The sequence below is a fragment of the Arachis duranensis genome, chromosome 4 (assembly GCF_000817695.3).
Source record: "Arachis duranensis cultivar V14167 chromosome 4, aradu.V14167.gnm2.J7QH, whole genome shotgun sequence".
Taxonomy (NCBI): domain Eukaryota; kingdom Viridiplantae; phylum Streptophyta; class Magnoliopsida; order Fabales; family Fabaceae; genus Arachis; species Arachis duranensis.
The window spans coordinates 88948494-88967569 of NC_029775.3; the positions used below are offsets into that span (position 1 = coordinate 88948494).

General features: G+C 28.1%; 1 protein-coding gene and 1 long non-coding RNA gene across 3 annotated transcripts; one reads left to right on the top strand and one right to left on the bottom strand.

Moving 5' to 3' along the window:
* Positions 1–1132: 1132 nt before the first annotated feature.
* LOC107484868 (uncharacterized) lies at positions 1133–3703 on the bottom strand. The gene is given in 3 exon segments (XM_016105414.3): positions 1133–2005; positions 2925–3215; positions 3218–3703. Coding segments are annotated over 3 exon segments (1368 nt in total). The 5' UTR covers positions 3669–3703; the 3' UTR covers positions 1133–1379.
* An 11765-nt stretch (positions 3704–15468) lies between these two features.
* On the top strand, positions 15469–18163 carry LOC127746544 (uncharacterized). 2 transcript variants are annotated; one of them, XR_008008261.1, is made up of 4 exons: positions 15469–16355; positions 16506–16652; positions 17076–17219; positions 17462–18163. It is a non-coding gene; the product is annotated as an uncharacterized LOC127746544 (long non-coding RNA). The 2 variants fall into 2 exon arrangements; XR_008008260.1 differs by lacking the exon at positions 17076–17219 and having other exon boundaries at positions 15474–16355; positions 17462–18160.
* The last annotated feature ends 913 nt before the right edge of the window (positions 18164–19076 follow it).

The following is a 19076-nucleotide window of genomic DNA, read 5'->3' on the forward strand; positions in this document are numbered from 1 at the left end:
ATCATCATCAGCTTCGTGTTCTTCATGTCATAGTAATTTGTTGGGGTTGATGAAAAGTGGAAGCACTTGTCTAAGGAGATTGTTTGAAATGGAGCATACAAGTTTGGGTACCCATTTTGATTGTTACAGTGGTTCACCAATCTTTAGGCCTATATCATTGTGGGACAGTGATTCAGAGCGCCAGTACCAAGATCCTTGGGCATTCTTCAAGAAAATTGGTAGATCACCACCTTTTGTTGGAACTCACAGAGAAAGTGAATTAGCCTCAAATGGTAGTTACACAAATGAAGAATATGCATATATCAATAATAGAAAGAATGAGATAAGTGTAAAGCGTAAGTTGACTAGGAAAAAGGCTTTTAGGAGGTTACCTGGATTTGGTTTGTGGATATGTGGAAGATTTAGATTCTCCTTGAGATTACGATTTAGAAGGCGGAAAATTTTTATTATTTGTAATAAGGTATTCAAATGAAAAAATATTTGATTCACTCACTTTTATTGTTAAGGGTGCAGGTGTGAAAAATACAAGAAATTAGTTTTTACATGGATTAAAATTAAGACATGAAAAAAATTTATAAAATAATAGAGTGATTAATTTAGTGTCTTACGATTTTGAGATAGACGTAATATGTTTTTTTATATTGTATGTTTTTATTTTTATTTTTTTATTTTCTTTAGTAGTCAAAAATTGTCCTTAGTGACCCAATGAATATATATCATATACTAAAACTCATATTTTTACCACGGTAATATTAGGGACATAATAATCTAAAATTATCTTATTTAATTTAACATTCATAATAATTTTATGTATGTAACATTTATAATTACATATCTATTACATTTAAGTTTAATCAATTATTTTGGATCCTAACAAATTACAAAATAAAAAAACTTAATACAAAATAAAATAACTTTAAAATTATTTTGGGTCCTAACAATTTTGTTTTTACCCTTATTGCTAAATTATATTCATTCTATAATAGTAAATTATAAATGAAATATCATTTCGTTAATGTAAAACACTTAAAATTGAATGGATATAAGTTAACAATTTCTTGTATAATTTTTCAAAAGATGTTATATTGTCCAATCTGATAATATGAGTGTATGTCAACTTAAAATATGACCCTAAAGTAAAAATACACATACCATTGCCCAATTGAAAAAGAGTTTGTAAATTGGCATTGAATATTGAAGATTCTAGGAGAATTTCTTCATAAATTGTTTGTAGCCGTGTGCGTGATTTACACAAAGGTGTTCCTAACTTCCTATACATTGAGAAAAGAAAATAACAATAATAATAAAATGACTCAGAAAAGAAAACCAAGGTTGAAAATCAACAATCTTTTTACACATATGATTATGATATGAATGATCTATAATAGAGTTTTGCAAATGACACAATGATGAGACACGAGTTTTCCCAAGATACTTCCTTCTTCAATCACCAACCTCCCACTCTGCTTGTTCCATAGGTGGACCCCATATGACTCACCACTAAGCTGAACCAATTTTGCTTCAACCCATTTTGATTCACTTCTTGTTTTGGGCTTCCTAAAAAGCCCATCAATCTTATTCCAATCCACTGGATAAAATGCCATAGGAGGCAATATTGTAAAATTGAAACCTGACTTCCTCCCCAATTTACTAACCACCCTTGAAACAAGGTAAGGACCATTATGCCCCCATTTGTTCCCATCAAAAGTCAATGCAAACTCCTTAATGAACCTCAACAAAAGTGGATGGTTCATATCAAATACAAGAACTGCATTGTTTAGTCTTGTCCAGTGCTTTTGACCTAAATCCATGCTTTGTGCACCAATGCAGTTCCTCAACCCAGTGAAAGGCTTAAGGAGTATGAAATCAGTGTCTAAGTAAACACCACCATATTTGTATAGCACTGAGAGTCTTATGAGATTAGAGAGATTCTGAAACAAAGGGATCTCACCAGGGTCCTTCTTTCCTTTCCTCAATTGATGAAACCAATATTCAGCTGGCGTTCCTGTATAGGTACCAATAAAACTCAATAGGTAAATATAAAGTAGAAATACCATTGTTCTAAGAACCAGATTGAACCAATTAGTTTGATCCGGTTAATCGAAAATTGACTACTAAACTAACTTGATTTGAAATAAAAAACTGTTTGACAGTAAATCAGTCAAAAAATAGTTAATTAATTGAATTGGTGTAACTTTTTAGTTGTTAATCTGTTTAAAATAATAAATCAGACAAAATTAATTTTTTAAAAATTATATAGTTTATACATAAATTTAATATTTTATTGTATTCAATTTAACTTCGGTTGAACCTCTATTAAATTTTTAAATCTCTAATTTTACTAAATTAATGACATGTTCGATCTTTTAAATTTTGAAAAATATAATGATATATATTAAAATAAGAAAAGCATGAGCTCTATTATTGGTCAACAATTTTCTTTTACCAATAAGTAATTGATATTTGGAAAGTGTAAAATATAATGATGTTTATTAATCTCCAGAGCAAATAGCGCCATTTTAATCGTCGAAAGATTTTGATTATGACTAAACGAATTTTTATATTTGTTTTTGACAAAATAAACTCCTTATATTTATTTCGCTTGGCGAAATGTCCTAATTATTCATAGTGACGGATTAATAATTAAGCGATTTATCAAAAAGAACATATATTTGGTAGTTTATTTTGTCAAAAATAAATATAAAAATCTATTTTATCAAATTCAAAATTTTTATGTACCAAAATGGATATACTCTTAATCTACATGTATAAATTTTGTGTAATATAAGTAAATTATAAGGATATATGTGTTTATGCATAAATGATTAGAATGTCAAAAATTTGATTGGTAACCTTCTAAAATTTGTTTAGAATTAAGATATACATGACTAAAATTAAAATGTTTGTTCATTTTAGTGACATACCCTTGAACAGAAATGACAAGTCTGGGGTGATTGCCTGGACTTTGAACCCGAGATCAAGAACTGGTTTTAGAACCCGGTAGCCACGAACCGAATCCAAGCTTCTTGACAAAATTACCAAACAAGCCTTGGGATGTACCTTGAAGACACTTTGAACAGACAACAATTCCCTTGACCCAAATGAAGTCGCTGGTGAAATCCATGTCATGAAGAACTGACCCTCACATCCATTATTATTACCAAAGAATCCAAGAACTCTGCCATGGAATTCCCTTGCAAGCTTGTCTGACTGAGAATCTTGAATTCATGCATCTTCCCTCTAAACCAAGAAATCCTTTCTGATTCACTCACATTAATTGGAGCAACCAGTTGTGTATTCCCTCTTTCTTCATCATCATCATTATCCATTATTTCAACTTCTCTATGATTCCCTTCTTGCAGTGAATTCAAAGCTATGTGAGACACAGTAAGAGTTGTTGTTGACCTTACTACCCCTGATTCTAGTTTTATCTCCGTTTGAGATTCTTTCAACTTTTGAGGAATTATTCCTTTGCTTGAAGAAGAAGAAGAAGAAGGGTGATGAAGGGAATCATCATCATGTTGGATAATAGTATCAACATGAATAAGGAAAAATATGGCTGAGAAAATTATTAGAGATATGATAGAAATCATGGCATGTTTAAGAACCCTATGATCAAACATGCTCTTATTGTTACAATTTTTTCTCTTTGTGATGAAGAGCTGCATTTTGGAAACCAATTAATTAACAACTTATTGTTGTTGTTGTTGTTGTTGAAGAAGAAGAAGAAGAAGAAGAAGAAGAAGAAGAAGAAGAAGAAGAAGAAGAAGAAGAAGAAGAAGAAGAAGAAGATAGACTTTGGTGTAACTTTCATGGTGGGGAAGATTAGTAATACTTGGTGACTGGTATGGTATTATAATAAATTTTAATTTAAAAAAATATCTTAATTTTTTCTTTATTTAGTTTGGATGAAGTTTTGTGGAAGTTCTCATCTCTGTTGTTGTTTGAAGCATTCAAAATGTTTTTGGTGAACGTCAAATTTAGACCAACACGATGGCCACCGAAGACACATGGTCTTATAGTACTTTTATATTATTATTATTATTATTATTATTGTTATATATGGCAGGCAATCTCTAAATTATTGAGAATTTTAATTTCTATACCTTTCCCCTTAAGGTTTTACTTAATAAGCAAAGGACAATGTTGCACGGATATATTGAGATCAAGTGATTGAAATTTTCTCACCCCTCTNTTAGTAAAAGCTATTAATTTTTATAATTATATAATTATATGAAAAATAAATATAATTATATGTCGTTATTCTATTCATTTTCCAATTTTTCGCCAATCTCTCTATGTTTGGTTATCAATTTTCAATTATGGTATAAAATTAAAATCATTATTAATTAAGTTTTCGCACTCAATCGCGTCCTAGATAATAAAAATATTTTAAATAAATAATAAAGGTGAGTATATTTATTTATTATGTTTATTTACACTCATATTAATATGTATGTGAAACACCAACTTAAATCTAAGAGTTAAAAAAATGAAAAATATGAATAAAAGAAAATTGAGTACACAATTTAGTTAATAACTATAAATTCAGGGTACAGAAATAAAATAGTTATATATTAAATATTATTTTTATTTAAAAAGTTATTTGTATTTATCTATTAGAATTAAGATTAAATTTCAAAAATCGGTTGAAAATTATATCACAATTAGTATATGTATCTATGTTCTGCACAGAATAATATACAAAAATACATAAAATATATTTTTAAATTTTTAAATGAAAACACGTATAGTAATTTTTGTTATGAAAATTTTATAAAGTTAATTAAAATTAAAAATTTAACTATTTTTAATATTGAAAATAATAAAATCAATGAATAATAATAATTTTATTTATTTTAAAGTATAACAATAATTACTCGTTAGTAGTAATATATAGTTTGTGATTAAATTGAATTATTAATTACGTTAGAATTCTATTTTTTTTAATTTAAATAATATTATGGTTGAATTTGTAGATATTTTCTCTTAATTCATGAGTAAAATTTTTAAACTCTCTTACTCTTATATTAAAATTAATTTGAACAAGTATAATCTAACATAAAATAAAATTTGTCTTTAAATTATCTTTTTTATTATCATAACAAAATAAACTATTATGTAGAACTGTTTTATTAAAATTTACTTAGAATTATTTTATATTCTAGTATTATATTCACTCTTAATTATAATCAAAATAATGTAACTAACATTGTTATCTGTTAAAATTTACCAACATATTTTATTTATTCTTGAGTTGAAGTAGATGAATTTATACTTAAAAACAGTTTTATATTTTTTGTTAGTTTAAATACCTACCAAAATTGTTAAAAATAAGATGAATATATAATATTTTATTTTAACTCTTGTGAAATAATAGAAAATTGTGTTTAAAATCTTGAATTGTTCATAGGTAAAATAATAATTATTAATACATATTCTTTCCACAAAAAATCTTTTATTACAATACAAAGAGAAGTGATATTAATTATTCAAAAATCATAGTCGATTTTGTCCGTCCAATACAATCACTTTTTTTTAAGATAAATTTTTGTTATATATAAAAAAAATTTAAAATATCACTCAAATATTTATCAAGTGCTTCACAATAGTACCTAGTAACTAAGGAGTCTTTTCCTAAATTATGAGTTTGGCTCTCACTTTAATAATATTGTTTGAGGATAATAAAGTTAGATCTTGAATATAAAATCCTCAATTATGTTTGATAGTATTTTGAACCTTGAGTATACCATATTTTTCTATTATAAAGAGTAAAAATATAATGAGACTTGAATTAAAATTTAGTGCATTTTACCTTTTGAGTAAATTTTAACCGAAATCAAACTCAAAAAAATATTATCGTACCGTGACTATAAACAAAGTCAAAATTTCTTCTCCACGATACATAACCGTAATAACTTTATCAAATGTATATTTTTTCTTCTTCTTAGATTGTTACAAAGGCAAATATAGTTAAGGTTATTTGTTTTAATTTATTCCTCTCAAAGTTTAGTTCTCCTAGGTTGCATGTATTTACAGATAATGAGTACTGAGACAGGAATACAGAAATACAAAATCGTGTTTGACAGATGAGATATGGACAAAGACATTGTGTCCAAAAATATTGAATTAGTATATTTTGTGTCCATCTTAACAAAAAAGATACTATTGAAACATTAACAAGGAACACAACTTATTTTTTATTTTTCTTTCATTATTCTTGTTAATTCTTTATAATTATATTTTTTCATTATATTTTTTGTCTCAAATTTTTTGAATGAAAAAAAATGAGAGTAAATTAAATTTTTATAATTTGTTCTAGTTTATTATCAAACAAAATACAAAAATACAAAAATTTGTGTATCTGTCTTTTATGTCTTATTCTCATTGTCTTATCTTTTCCTTTTCTTAGAAACAAACGCAGCCCTATAATTATTCTTTTAATTAATAAAGAACTCTACTTCATTCGCTAAAGTCTATCTAAAGATATAAGAAGATAATCTTTTAAAATTTTGTCACAAGATTATAAAATTTCATCTAAATTAAATAAACACAACTGTTTAATTTCATTATCTCAAATAATTAATTCTATACATAATACATAATAATGTTAAAATTTAATCAACTTAAAATTATTATTGTAAAGTAGTCGAATAACAAATAATCTTCTAATTATGATATTGAGGCCATGTGTGCTTGCTTCTTTAATGGTATCATTAAATTTCTTATCCTCTTGTATCAATCCAAGAGTAAAATATGCATCCGTATAGCAGCATGGAGCATTACTCTTTATATTCTTATGTCTTGAAAACTCACGTATATTTTTTAACATTTAAAAATAATTGTTAATAATAATCTTTAGTATTCAAAGAGATATCGGTTAAAATCTCACTTCTAAGACATTGTTAGACAATTGCATATGTATATAAAATATTTTTTGATAAAGTGGATAATCATGATAGAGTTTTGTAGTATATATATAACACTAAATTATTATAACTAAAAATTATTTGAATATTTTTTATATTATCAACAAATTAAATAAAATGAATAAGATGTACATGTTAAGACTTCAAATTTAAATCACTATACATATGAAAATAAAGTGAATATAAATTTCATTATTTATAAGTAGAGACATTTAAATCCAAATCAACCCAAATAAAGTCATTATCCAATCTAAAACCAAAAATCAATTAAAATCACACTAATTTAAATTAGATTAGACTCCAATTTAAATAAGGTAAAAATTCAGGTGAAGTCGACTTCACGTGAAGTTGATATTTGAGAGCCGTTAGATGAAAATTTAGTCAAATCAATCAAATCATCTAACAGCTCTCAGATATCAACTTTACGTAAAACTGACTGTACCTGAGTTTCTACCTTTAAATAAACTGTAGATATGGAATCAAATTTTATATTTACTTTTTAAAATTAAATTAATTCAATTCAAATCGCAAAATATGATCCAATATTATTATTTTATTATTAAATTTTATATTAATATATTGATTTGTTACATGTTTTTATATTATTATTATTATTTAATTTCAAAAATGGATACAAATAAATAAAAAATCATTTTTAAAACTCCTTCCAATCTTAATTTGATTAGTCAATCATAATTGAATTTTTTATTTTTTTTATATTTTCTTAATTTGATTTGCATATAAAAATATTTTTAACATGTATTAGAACAAATTTAAAAAAAATGGAAATTAAATATTTAAATTAATCTGAAATCACTACAAAAAAATTGTTAGATACCGTCAAATTTATCGACGGAATAGATCTGATGGTATAAATCTTGTCAGTAATTATTGTTTACTAGTAGATTTTTTCGTCCGTACCGGCGGATATAAAATTTTAATTGCAAAATTTTGGAGCTTGTTGTTGTCGGATTTCTTATGGTAAATCCGATGGTAAATTTTAATTTTAATTTTTTTAAAAGATTTATTTAAAATTTTAATATATAATAAATATTTAAATTTAATAATTTCTAAACTAACAAGATTTAAAGTTTTATAATTTTTTATAATAATTTATCTATAATTTTTAGTTAAAAGTTCACAAACAAATTCAATTACAAAAATTAAACAAAATTAAATCAAAAATCGAAAGAACAATTATTTACTTAACATTTACAATGAACCAAAAATAAATTATTTATTTCACATTTAAAAACATAAATTTAAGCATCCAATCTAAAAATATATTTTCAAAATCAATTATACCATATGAACTACAAGTCTACAATAAATGAAGTATAACTTGTATATACCAAAAATAATTATATTACATCAATTTCTAGGTCATATTATGTTTCTATCACTAAGCATTCTATTAAAAATATCATCGTAACTAACAATATAAGATTATACATAAAAAAAAACTTAAAATATTTCTAGCAAGTTGTCAAAATCATCAACAAAACATTACATTATACAATCTAATGATACATAAGAACATGTTCAATGTTTATTACACCAAACATTCAAAATAGTTTCATAATAAACAAGCATTACTCATTTGAACGTTAAAACAACAATTACTTTAGCAAGAATTTGCATTAGACCTCATCAGCTTGTGATCAGAAAATTTTAAAAAATACCGCAATGACATCTTATTACTTTAGCTGACATAATTTATTAGCACTATATTAAAAAAATGAATGATTATTCAATTTAGATACTGTTCACTGGATCAAAAGTTTAAGTGTAATTTAATTGAAATAACCGAATGATAATAAAATAATATATAAAATATAAATAAACACACAAAACATAATTATATTCTAATATAAATTTTAAAATCTCATCCAAATTAAAAATTCTACATCAACCATAGTGTTATATAATCTCATTCAAGTCCGCACAAGTCAAATAACAAAAGAAATATCAAAACAAGTTTAATAAGTAGGCAGCAATTAGTATGCAAATAAATAACAGCTAGAACAATAACAGCTAAGCAAATAAATTCAATAGCTACATAGCAAAAAATTTAATAACATCTAACAAAAAATTAACAAAAGAATTATCAGCAAGAACTGCATAATTATTAGCAAAAAATTTAACAAATCAACCAGAATAATGATAACAACAGCAACAATCACTAACAAATCAACAAGAATCATAACAACAATAACTATGAGAACTGAATAATTATTAGCAAAAAATTAAAGCAATCAAGAACAATAATAGCAAATAAATTCAATAACTACAAGAACTGAACATCTATGCAACAACAACATAACGATTAACAAGAAGAATCAACAACAAGAAGAACAACTAACAGAGGTTGAAAGCGATAAAAGACGAGAGGCAGAAGATGACGACAAGGCAATGGCAGAGCTCGCAGGGTGGCAGAAAGAGAAACTCACATCTTCAAGCTCTGGGATCCCAGAGAAAGGGGACACATCGTCGGAGAGGGCAAAAAGGTGTTAGGGTTTTTTATTTAAAAAAAATAAAAACAAGATGGAATAGGGAGAAGGATGAGGGCAACCTACCTGGACAACTCCGGCGACAAAGGAAGTGGCAGCGACAGCTCTTCCAACAGTGGCTGAGATAGAGAGAGCAATTCTGTTTGAGGCAAAGAAACACGATACAGACAACGTGACTTTGGAGGAGAATGGAGGCAGGTGGACAGCGCTGGCAGAGGGTGGCCGGAGGATGTTTTAGGAGAGAGAGAAGAGAGAGGAGAATGGGGGAGAGAGAAGGGTGTTCTCAAAAGTGAGGGGAGAAGGCCGCACATTTTGAATTCAGATTAGGTTTATTGTTAGATTTACCAGTGGATAAATCTGATGGTAATGCATTGCGTATGACCAAAACGCAGCATTCCATTAATTGAGCTTTATTGGCGGATAAATCTGACGGTAATCTCGACACTAATTTTTCTTGTTTTTTCTCCAAATATTATCGACGGATTTACCGTCGAAAAATCTAATTTGATAGTAATTCTTTTATCCGACGAATTTATTGCTAAATCTGTTGGTAAATTCATCAATAAGTCTGCTACTAAAGTCCAACGCTAAAGTCTGATGGTATTCAGTGTTTTTCTTGAAATGAATATTGATTATATTATTTATGATATGAAACTATATATTTGATGAATAGATGTCTCGCTAAATTATAAAAATAGTGATGCTTCACAATTTTATTAACCCAAATAACTCTTTACATCTAATATCCTACATCTATCCAAAATAAATACACAAATAAAAAGATAAAATTATAGATGTAATTTATTCTGTTCAAAATAAAAAAGAGAAGCGAAAAAACAAAAAACTCGCCCATAAATATATGTGATTAGTGATAGAGAAGCAAGGAAGTTCTATAGAAAAAAGATTGTATAAATAATAAAAATGACAACTATCAATTATACACCAAGGATGTTAAGATTGGTTTAATTTAAAAATAGCCAATAATATAATAACATAAACACATACTTAAAATAAAAAAATGAATTAATGAATATAAGGCATCATAAGTGATAGGAAGAAAAAATTAATGTTTATTTCTTTTGTTCTTTGGTTAAATATAAAAATAAAATAATATAATATTAGAGCTTATGTTTTCTTTTTTGTTGTGGTTTCATCAATCTTTCACATTATAAGGTCAAAGTCAAATAAAAAAAAAATTTATAATAAAGAATAGAATTAAGTAAAAAAATAAAAAAATTTACTAAATTTAGAAGGAACATGTGCATTATTGCACATAATAAATTTTTATTGGTGAATTTTTTATTATAAACAAATCGTTGCTATTCACCAAAACTTCACTCTTTCTTTTAGAATTATCTGTGATTCGTGGTAAATAAACAAAAGGAAAAAAAAAAGAGATCAAGAGGGTCAAAGAGAAAACCATTAAAGAATGATATGAAGTTATCGAAATATTGTAAATACATTAATGTAATTTTTATCAAAATAAAACACATTCCTATATAGGTGAAAAATTAAAATTTCTTAAGATTTTATAAAAGAAAACAAATATGATAATTATTGCTTTAGCAGATTGAAATTTTATTATCGATATTATTCCGAATATGATAATAAATAACTCAATTGAATAACATAAATTATGTTACAAATCATTATTTTAATACCCAAAAAATTAATTTAAACAGTTTAATATCTATCGTAATTAAATCAAATAACTAATATATTTGACAAATTATAATTAATTTGATTTAATAAAATCGTCTGTATGTGTTTACATTAGACACTTTAAAAGGTTAGAATATTTTTTAAAATTAATTTATACTTATCTAAATTTAAAAATCTAACAAAACATCATATATTGATAAATTCAAATTTATTCTTATGTTTGTGTCTATTATGTTTTTTATATTTTAAAAATTATTTATTTTATCAAATATAAATTTTGTTTATTCTTGTTCTTATTGAAAAAAAAAATATTTTTAGTTTAATTTATCAAAGGTGCTACAAATTTTAAGAATATATTTTTTAAAATTCAAATCTGATAAGTTATTTATGATAATTAAAAATTTTAACAAATTGATAATTAAAAAATTTCAATAATATTTTATTGGAATTTTTATATAGACATAAAAATAGTTATTGAATTTAAAGAAATAACATATAATTATTAAATTATATATTTTATAATAGATTATTTTAATATAAAATAAAGATAATAAAGATATTATTAAATTTTTTGAGTGTAAAATAAAATAATATATATTTTTGATTAATTTATGCCACATACACTAAAGCAAGTTTATTATAGACATTTATTAATTAATGACTTGTCATTAAATTAATATATCAGTGGAAGAGTTATAATTTGCACGGATAATACTTACATTTTTTATAATACTATATCATAATATTTTATATGAACGCAACAATAATCATGTTTCATCATTTGAGTAAAAAGTAAAAAATATTACATAATTAAAATACCATATACGTTTTCACTATCTTTTTAAATAATTAATTAAAAAAAGATAAGTATCAGTTTTTTGGATAAAGTGGAATAATATAAAATACATGAGTCAAATAAATATAAATATGGACATTATAAAATTTTATTAACAATATTTTTATACAAAGTTACCATTTATAAAATTATATTAACAATTTAAATAAATTTAGTACCATAAAATGTATTTCAGTGCTTATTTAATTATAATTATTAACCTTCTATTCTTATAAATATTAACAATCTAAATAAAATAATATCCTAAAACTTATTTTATTATGTATTTTAAAGTAATTATGAACATGCTATTTTCTAATTATTTTATAGTTTTATTTATCATTCATTTTCAATTAATTATGTTAATGTGTAAATAAATTAAATAAATACGATAATACGTATACTAATAACATAAATGTTTAATTTGTGATTAACTTATGTTTAATTTAGTATAAATTTTTGCAAAAAAAAATTATTAGACCAATAAATAAATATATTAGACCAACAAACTTTTTTTAAATATCAAGATACAAAAGAATAATACTAAAGAACCTCAAACAAAAAATTAGTGAAATATAAAATAATAAAAAAATATTAAATTTGATATTAATATAAAAAAAGGAATACAAACAATGAATAAAAATTTAAAAAATTAAAATATTTAAGATTAAGGAAAGAAATAAAGTGGAACGAACTTTTGGTAAATAATGACTCAAACATTCACGTGACAATAAATTAAATCAAATAATATATATTTAAATCAATTAAATTGAATAATTGATATAATAAATTAATTATAATTGTTTGGCTCAATAAAATAAGTAACTCCGTCTATGTTACACTTGCGGTCCATAGCCAGTCCTAAACTCGGATAAAGAAGGAGGGTTGTGTTAGGACTTCAACAGCCAACATAAAAACTTAGTCGAATCTTCATGACATGAATCAAAGACATTATTGCGCTAAAGTTAGGTCGTTGCTCGGAAGCAACGCGCTGTATGACTCGTGTACAGTATCAAATGAGTAAGAGCCGCTGCATCGGTGCCCGGGTATAGTGTTAAATGAGCAAGGATTCCTGTGTTTTCGTTAATAGACGAGGGTAAATAAGCTAGTTCACAAAGATAAAGGTAAAGGTCAGCGCGGCAGAAGGTTGAGATTTGGGACATGGAACATAGACACTCTAATAGAAAAATTCATGGAGGTAGTGGATACCATGACAAGGAGGAAGATTAACATCATGTGCCTATAAGAAACAAAATAGGTTGGTGCGAAGGCTAGGGAGTTGGAAGACCTAAACCCTAATATAGAGTTGTCAAGGAAAGACTTAAATAAGAAGTTGGAATTATGAAGAGAAGTTCTAGAAGTGTATGATCTGCGCATAAGTCGTAGCAAGATGGAATATATGGAATGCAAGTTCAGCCTGCGAAGGAAAAACCCAAAAATAGAGGTGAAGATTGGAGAAAACATCCTACGAAAAGTTAAGAGTTTTAAGTATCTTGAGTACATCATACAAGATAATAGAAATATTGAAAAAGATGTAAATCATAGGATCCAAGCAGGTTGCTCAAAATAGCGGAGTGTTTCTGCTTTTATATGTGACAAAAAGGTTCCTTTAAAACTTAAAAGTAAATTCTATCGCACTGCTATCAGACCAGCTATACTTTATGGTACAAAGTGTTAGACGGCTAAAGGGGAGCACGAACATAAGCTATACGCGATTGGATAAAATAAGAAACGAAGATAAGAGAGAAAGAAAGAGAGAGAGAGAGAGAGAGAGAGAGAGAGAGAGAGTAGCATCTATTGTGGAAAAGATGGTAAAATCACGTCTCAGGTGGTTCGGACATGTAAGAAGATCGACAGAGCACCCAATCAGGAGGGTGGATGAGATAGAAGATGAAAAATGGATGAAAAATATAGGAAGACCTAAGACCATATATAAGGTGATCAAATGAAATCTACATGTAAATGGTCTCTCTATAGACATGATACATGATAGAGCTCAATAACATCGTTTGATTCATATAACTGATCATACCGAGTTGGACAAGACTTTATTGTTATTTGTTATTTGGCTCAATAAAATAAGTTAAATAAATAAAAGATATCTTAAAAATATGCCACATAAAAATTATAGCACTTTAAAAACTGTAATCAAAATACATAAGATAAAAAATTAATATAAATTAAAACAAAATTAATTTATTTATTCTAATCAAATCAATAATTAATATAATTGATTAGTTATAATTAATATGATCAAATAAAATATTAAATAATTTGATATTTATTTCAATCAAATTAAATAAATAATTGATTATAATAATTTTAAAAATTATTAATCAAAATACATAAGATAAAAAATTAATATAAATTAAAATAAAATTAATTTTATTTATTTCAGTCAAATCAAATAACTAATGTAATTAATTAGTTATAGTTAATATGGCCAAATATAATATTAAATAATTTGATATTATCTCAATCAAATTAATAATTAATTAACATATTTAAATAAAATAAATTAAAAAATACTTTGAGGAACATGCAAGGTCAACTATACTATTAATCGAAAAAATTTGATTTTAATAATATATAATAAATTATAAATTATTTAATGGCTATAATTTTAGAAATGTGAAATTTATAATATTATCTACATGTTCTAATATTATTTCGAGGTAAAGTATGATAAGATTAAAATATTAAATTTAATATACAAATACTATCTTTCCATTTAAAATATGCTCTTAATCTATTAAGTTAGAGAAATTGAGATTTGATATGAAATTAAAAAAAATAAACTAAATATGTAAAAATATAAAATTATAACAAAATTTAAGTAGAATCATCAGATTTAATATAAATTTTACAAAATTAATTAATTTATTTAAAATTATAATATAAAAAAATGTTAAGCACTAAAAAGTGATTATACTTTATACTTCTCATATTTTTTACTTACTTTAGTTGGGGTTCTTATGTACGAAAACTAGAGAACGAAAACGACTAGAGAAGTATTTATTTTATATATAAATTGTCAAATAATTTTTTGAATAAAAAATTGCCAAGCAAAAGCTTAAAGAAGTATAAACTTTTTGTGATGAGAATTAAGAAACTTAAAACGTGGGGAGGATCGTGACTCGTACGTGAGATGTGAACATTGAAATTGCAATGCGAAGTTAATGCTTGGTTGTAGTGTGCATCCAGCCGCCGAAGAATCATTCACAGCGGACAGAAGTTAGTTAATGATAATTAATAATGAATTGATGATTACACACACTACAAGAAAAAAGGCCTGTCGGCACACTTTTTTCTTGCCACGCTTTTAAAGCGTGCCTAAAAGTGGTCTATGGCCACGCTTTTGCGAGGGTGGCCACTGATTTGTGATTTGGTCACGCTTTTTTTTGCTACGCTTCAAAAGCGTGGCCATAGAGAGAAATCGGCACGCTTTTATGAGGGTGGCAACTGATTATTGATTTGGCCACGCTTTTTTTTGCCACGCGTCAAAAGCGTGGCCATAGAGAGAAATAAGTACGCTTTTGAAGCGTGGCTGATTTGTCTTCCTATAGGCACTCTAAAAAAGCGTAGCGACATAATTTTCACCAATTTTTTATTCACACTTCAATTTTTTCCCAATTAAACACTTCAACCCTAAAGAAGTGACAATCTTTTCACTGCTCAAGCCTCGGACACTAGCTGCCAGCCCCTTCATCTTCATCACTACCATGTCCCAATTCATCACTGCTAATGAGAACCCATGCACGCCCTTCATCTTCATCACCGCCGAGAACCATCACACCCAGCCCTCTCTCGTAGCCCTCTATCGCACCCTCTCTCGCACCCAAACGGCAAGCCTCCTCCTCGGATTCCCAACCCTCGCACCCTCTCTTGCAAACTTCTATCGGCGCTTCTCCGTCGGCGCAGCCTGCCTCGGCGTGCACCCTCAGTGATCTCTCTCTCTCTCGCAAACCCTAAACACTAAAGACGCTGCCTCTCTCTCGCTCCTCCCTCAATCATCGCTTCCTCTCCCCCAATCGGCGCTTCCTCTCCCTCAATCGACGCTCAACCCTCACCATCTCCATCGTTCATCGTTCATCGTTCATCACCCATGCCTTCGAACCCTAAATCTAAAATCACCCTCCCCTCACTGGAACCCTAACTCCCTAAGTCTCTTCTCTCGCTCTCTTCTGTCCCTCGCACACGCCAGAACCGCCGTCGCACAGAATCCCCTTCGCACACGCCATCGCAGACTCGCACGTCTCGCGGTCTCGGTCCAAGGCGTGTTCTCCTCGTCGTGTCGTCTCCATCCCGTGAATGTCTGCGTCCTACTCTCCCGTCCTGTGAGCGTCGCTGTCCTCCGCGTCCCGTGAACGTTGCTGTCCTCCCCGTCCTGAACGCCGCCGTCGTTCTTCCTGATTCCTGGTTTGTGAAATTCTCCTTTTAACTACTCTGTTTTTTAAATCTTCTAGACCTCTCTTATATCTATTAATCTTCTATTTGTTCTGGTTCTATTATTAAATTGGTTTTGCTGTGTTTAATTTGCTATTAATCTTCTATTTGTTCCCCAACTAGTCGCTCATCCCTCGCGCCGTTGGCTTCGGTGGCGCCATTTTGCTGTGCGTAGCTTTGGCCAACTTCATCTCCGACCGCCGTTGGACGAAGAAGAAACCGATTATGAAGAAAAGCAGAGGAGTGGTTGCTCTTCAAATTATCCAAGAGGTACAAATCCTACTATTTTTTAGGGTTTTAATTGATCATATTCATATTTGAAGTCTGAATGAATAAAATTTTTAGATAAATTCATAGTTTGTGACAAATTACACTACAAGAAAAAAACCCCTGGCTTCAGTGGGATCTGCATGGAAAACTATCAAGTCACTACTGGTATATGAATTGTACTGATTTCTTATATTGGAGTATATGAAATTTATTTCAACTTGGATAATGAGATTCATTCACTGGTATTCTTTTAATCTTAGTATATGAATTATACTTTATTATGACACACATGCATTTGTTCGAATAGTACAGATACTTGATACAAGGTTTGAGTGATATGATCGTTTGTTATTTTGTTTGGTTATGATGAAAATTGCTTATTGGAATGGTTTCTGATTTTTGTCTTTAATTTTTTTGGTAAAGAAATACTAAATGGGGGTTTCTTGAGGGTGTGAGTATGTCTGATGCACCGCCACCTAGAACGGTCTTGGTGCAGCAGTGTATCCGTGATAGAGGTGTATTGGAAGTTCTATGCAACTATGATGCTATCAGTCTACTAAAATTAAGGTCTCTTCTATAGTGCCTAACATTTACTGATAGACTTAAAAAATAAAGATGCGAGTCTTACTTTATCTCTACTTTAGACAAGTTAAACAAAAATTTTGTAAACACCAAAGAATCTACTAAATTAAATTAAAAAAGAAAAAACTAAATTGTTCCTTAAATTAACTGACCTTGCAACTTTTTAATTGAGTTCTTAACCCATTATCAACATTATTTTCTCGGCTGAGTTTCTTTTTCTCGATCAGGAGTGAAAGAACTAGAAATGGTGGCAACGTATGAAGAAGCGAGAGATTATATGGCACAAGTGCAAGAAGCATTTCAAGATAAGAAAGAAGACTATCATTGCTTTATGCAACTTCTCCAACTTCTCGAAGATCATTTCTTCTTGTGTGTTTTGTGTTTTGTGTGTGTGTGCAACTGTTCTTTTCCTTTTACTAAATTACTAATCATGCAGTAATGTTTGTTGCCACTTTGCTTTCTTAATTAGTTAATTGTTTCCTTGCCTCTTTTATTAGATAATGGTTACTGTCAGTTGGCAGTTTATAAACTAGCTTCTCTACCGTAGGTAGATGGTGGATGAAAATCTGAGTGTGTACTCAAGACATATTCTGAACTTTCACCATGTGAATGACAGTTCAAAACTCATTTAAAAATTCAAACCAGATTTATTTGTTACTTACCCTTCTGTCTGTTTGCTTGTCCTTCTTTCTTTGCAAAGGTTTGGTCTGAATTTAGTTCTTCATGTGTCTGATAATCCTGTATTTGATTCTTCCATACAGATATTTTCTGAGAAAAGAGGACAATGGAAGGCTGCAACTCAATCACGGGAGTATATTCGATCCTTTCAGCGTTATTATAGCAACACGTACTTGGATGGCAATAAACAAAAAGCAATTAACTTGTAAGAAACAGGGTCATTTGTTGTCATTAACCCATTTGGAAATTCTAAGCAATAATTTAAATAACCTTATTGTTAAGGAAACTTAGATTTAGAAAATTATCCTTACTAAATTCTCTTTCTTCCTAAATTATTTCTACCCACTTACACTCGTCTATTTAATCGGGAATATGATTGAAATAAATTTATTAATATTACTTAGATTTCCTAAATAGAAATGTATTGTGGAGCTTTCCATTTGATTCCTTTATCCGAGGAAGGCCTAGTACAAGCTTGGGGTGATTCAATGACATTTCTTAATTTCCTTCCTAGAAATTCATTTTTGTTTATGTTTGTAAATTTCATGTACACTGTGGTTGCATGTATAGAGATGACATGGCTAATTTGGTTTGAATTCTATTAATGTAATATTATTTTTTATTGATTAATTTTTTTAAATGACATTTACATATTTTTGTTAATGTTTTTTTAATTATTTTTGGAGTGTATTAGAGTGTGTAAAAAAGCTTATACTAATTTTTTAAATTTGCTAAGGATATAGCCACGCTTTTAAAACGTGGCAGTAGTTTTTTCTTTATCGGCACGCTTTTGAAGTGTATCCAAAGCCAACTTTCTGGGCACGTTTTAAAAGCGTGGCGATATGTACACTTATAGGTACGCTTCTCAAGTGTACCCATAGGTTAAGACCTATGGCCACGCTTTTTAAGCGTGGCAAGAGATGAAAGCGTGGCAACAAAAAAAGCGTGCCAATAGATCTACAAAAGCGTGCCGATAGAGCAATCGGCACGCTGGCAGATGTGACCCTTTTAAAAGCGTGCCGATAGCTCAAAAAGCGTGGCGAATAGCTATCGGCACGCTTTTTTGTACTTTTCGGTACGCTTTAAAAGTGTGGCAGAAAGCTTATTTTCTTGTAGTGACATATATAACCTGGTCTGCCGGTCATGTTCTCAGGATCCAGATGT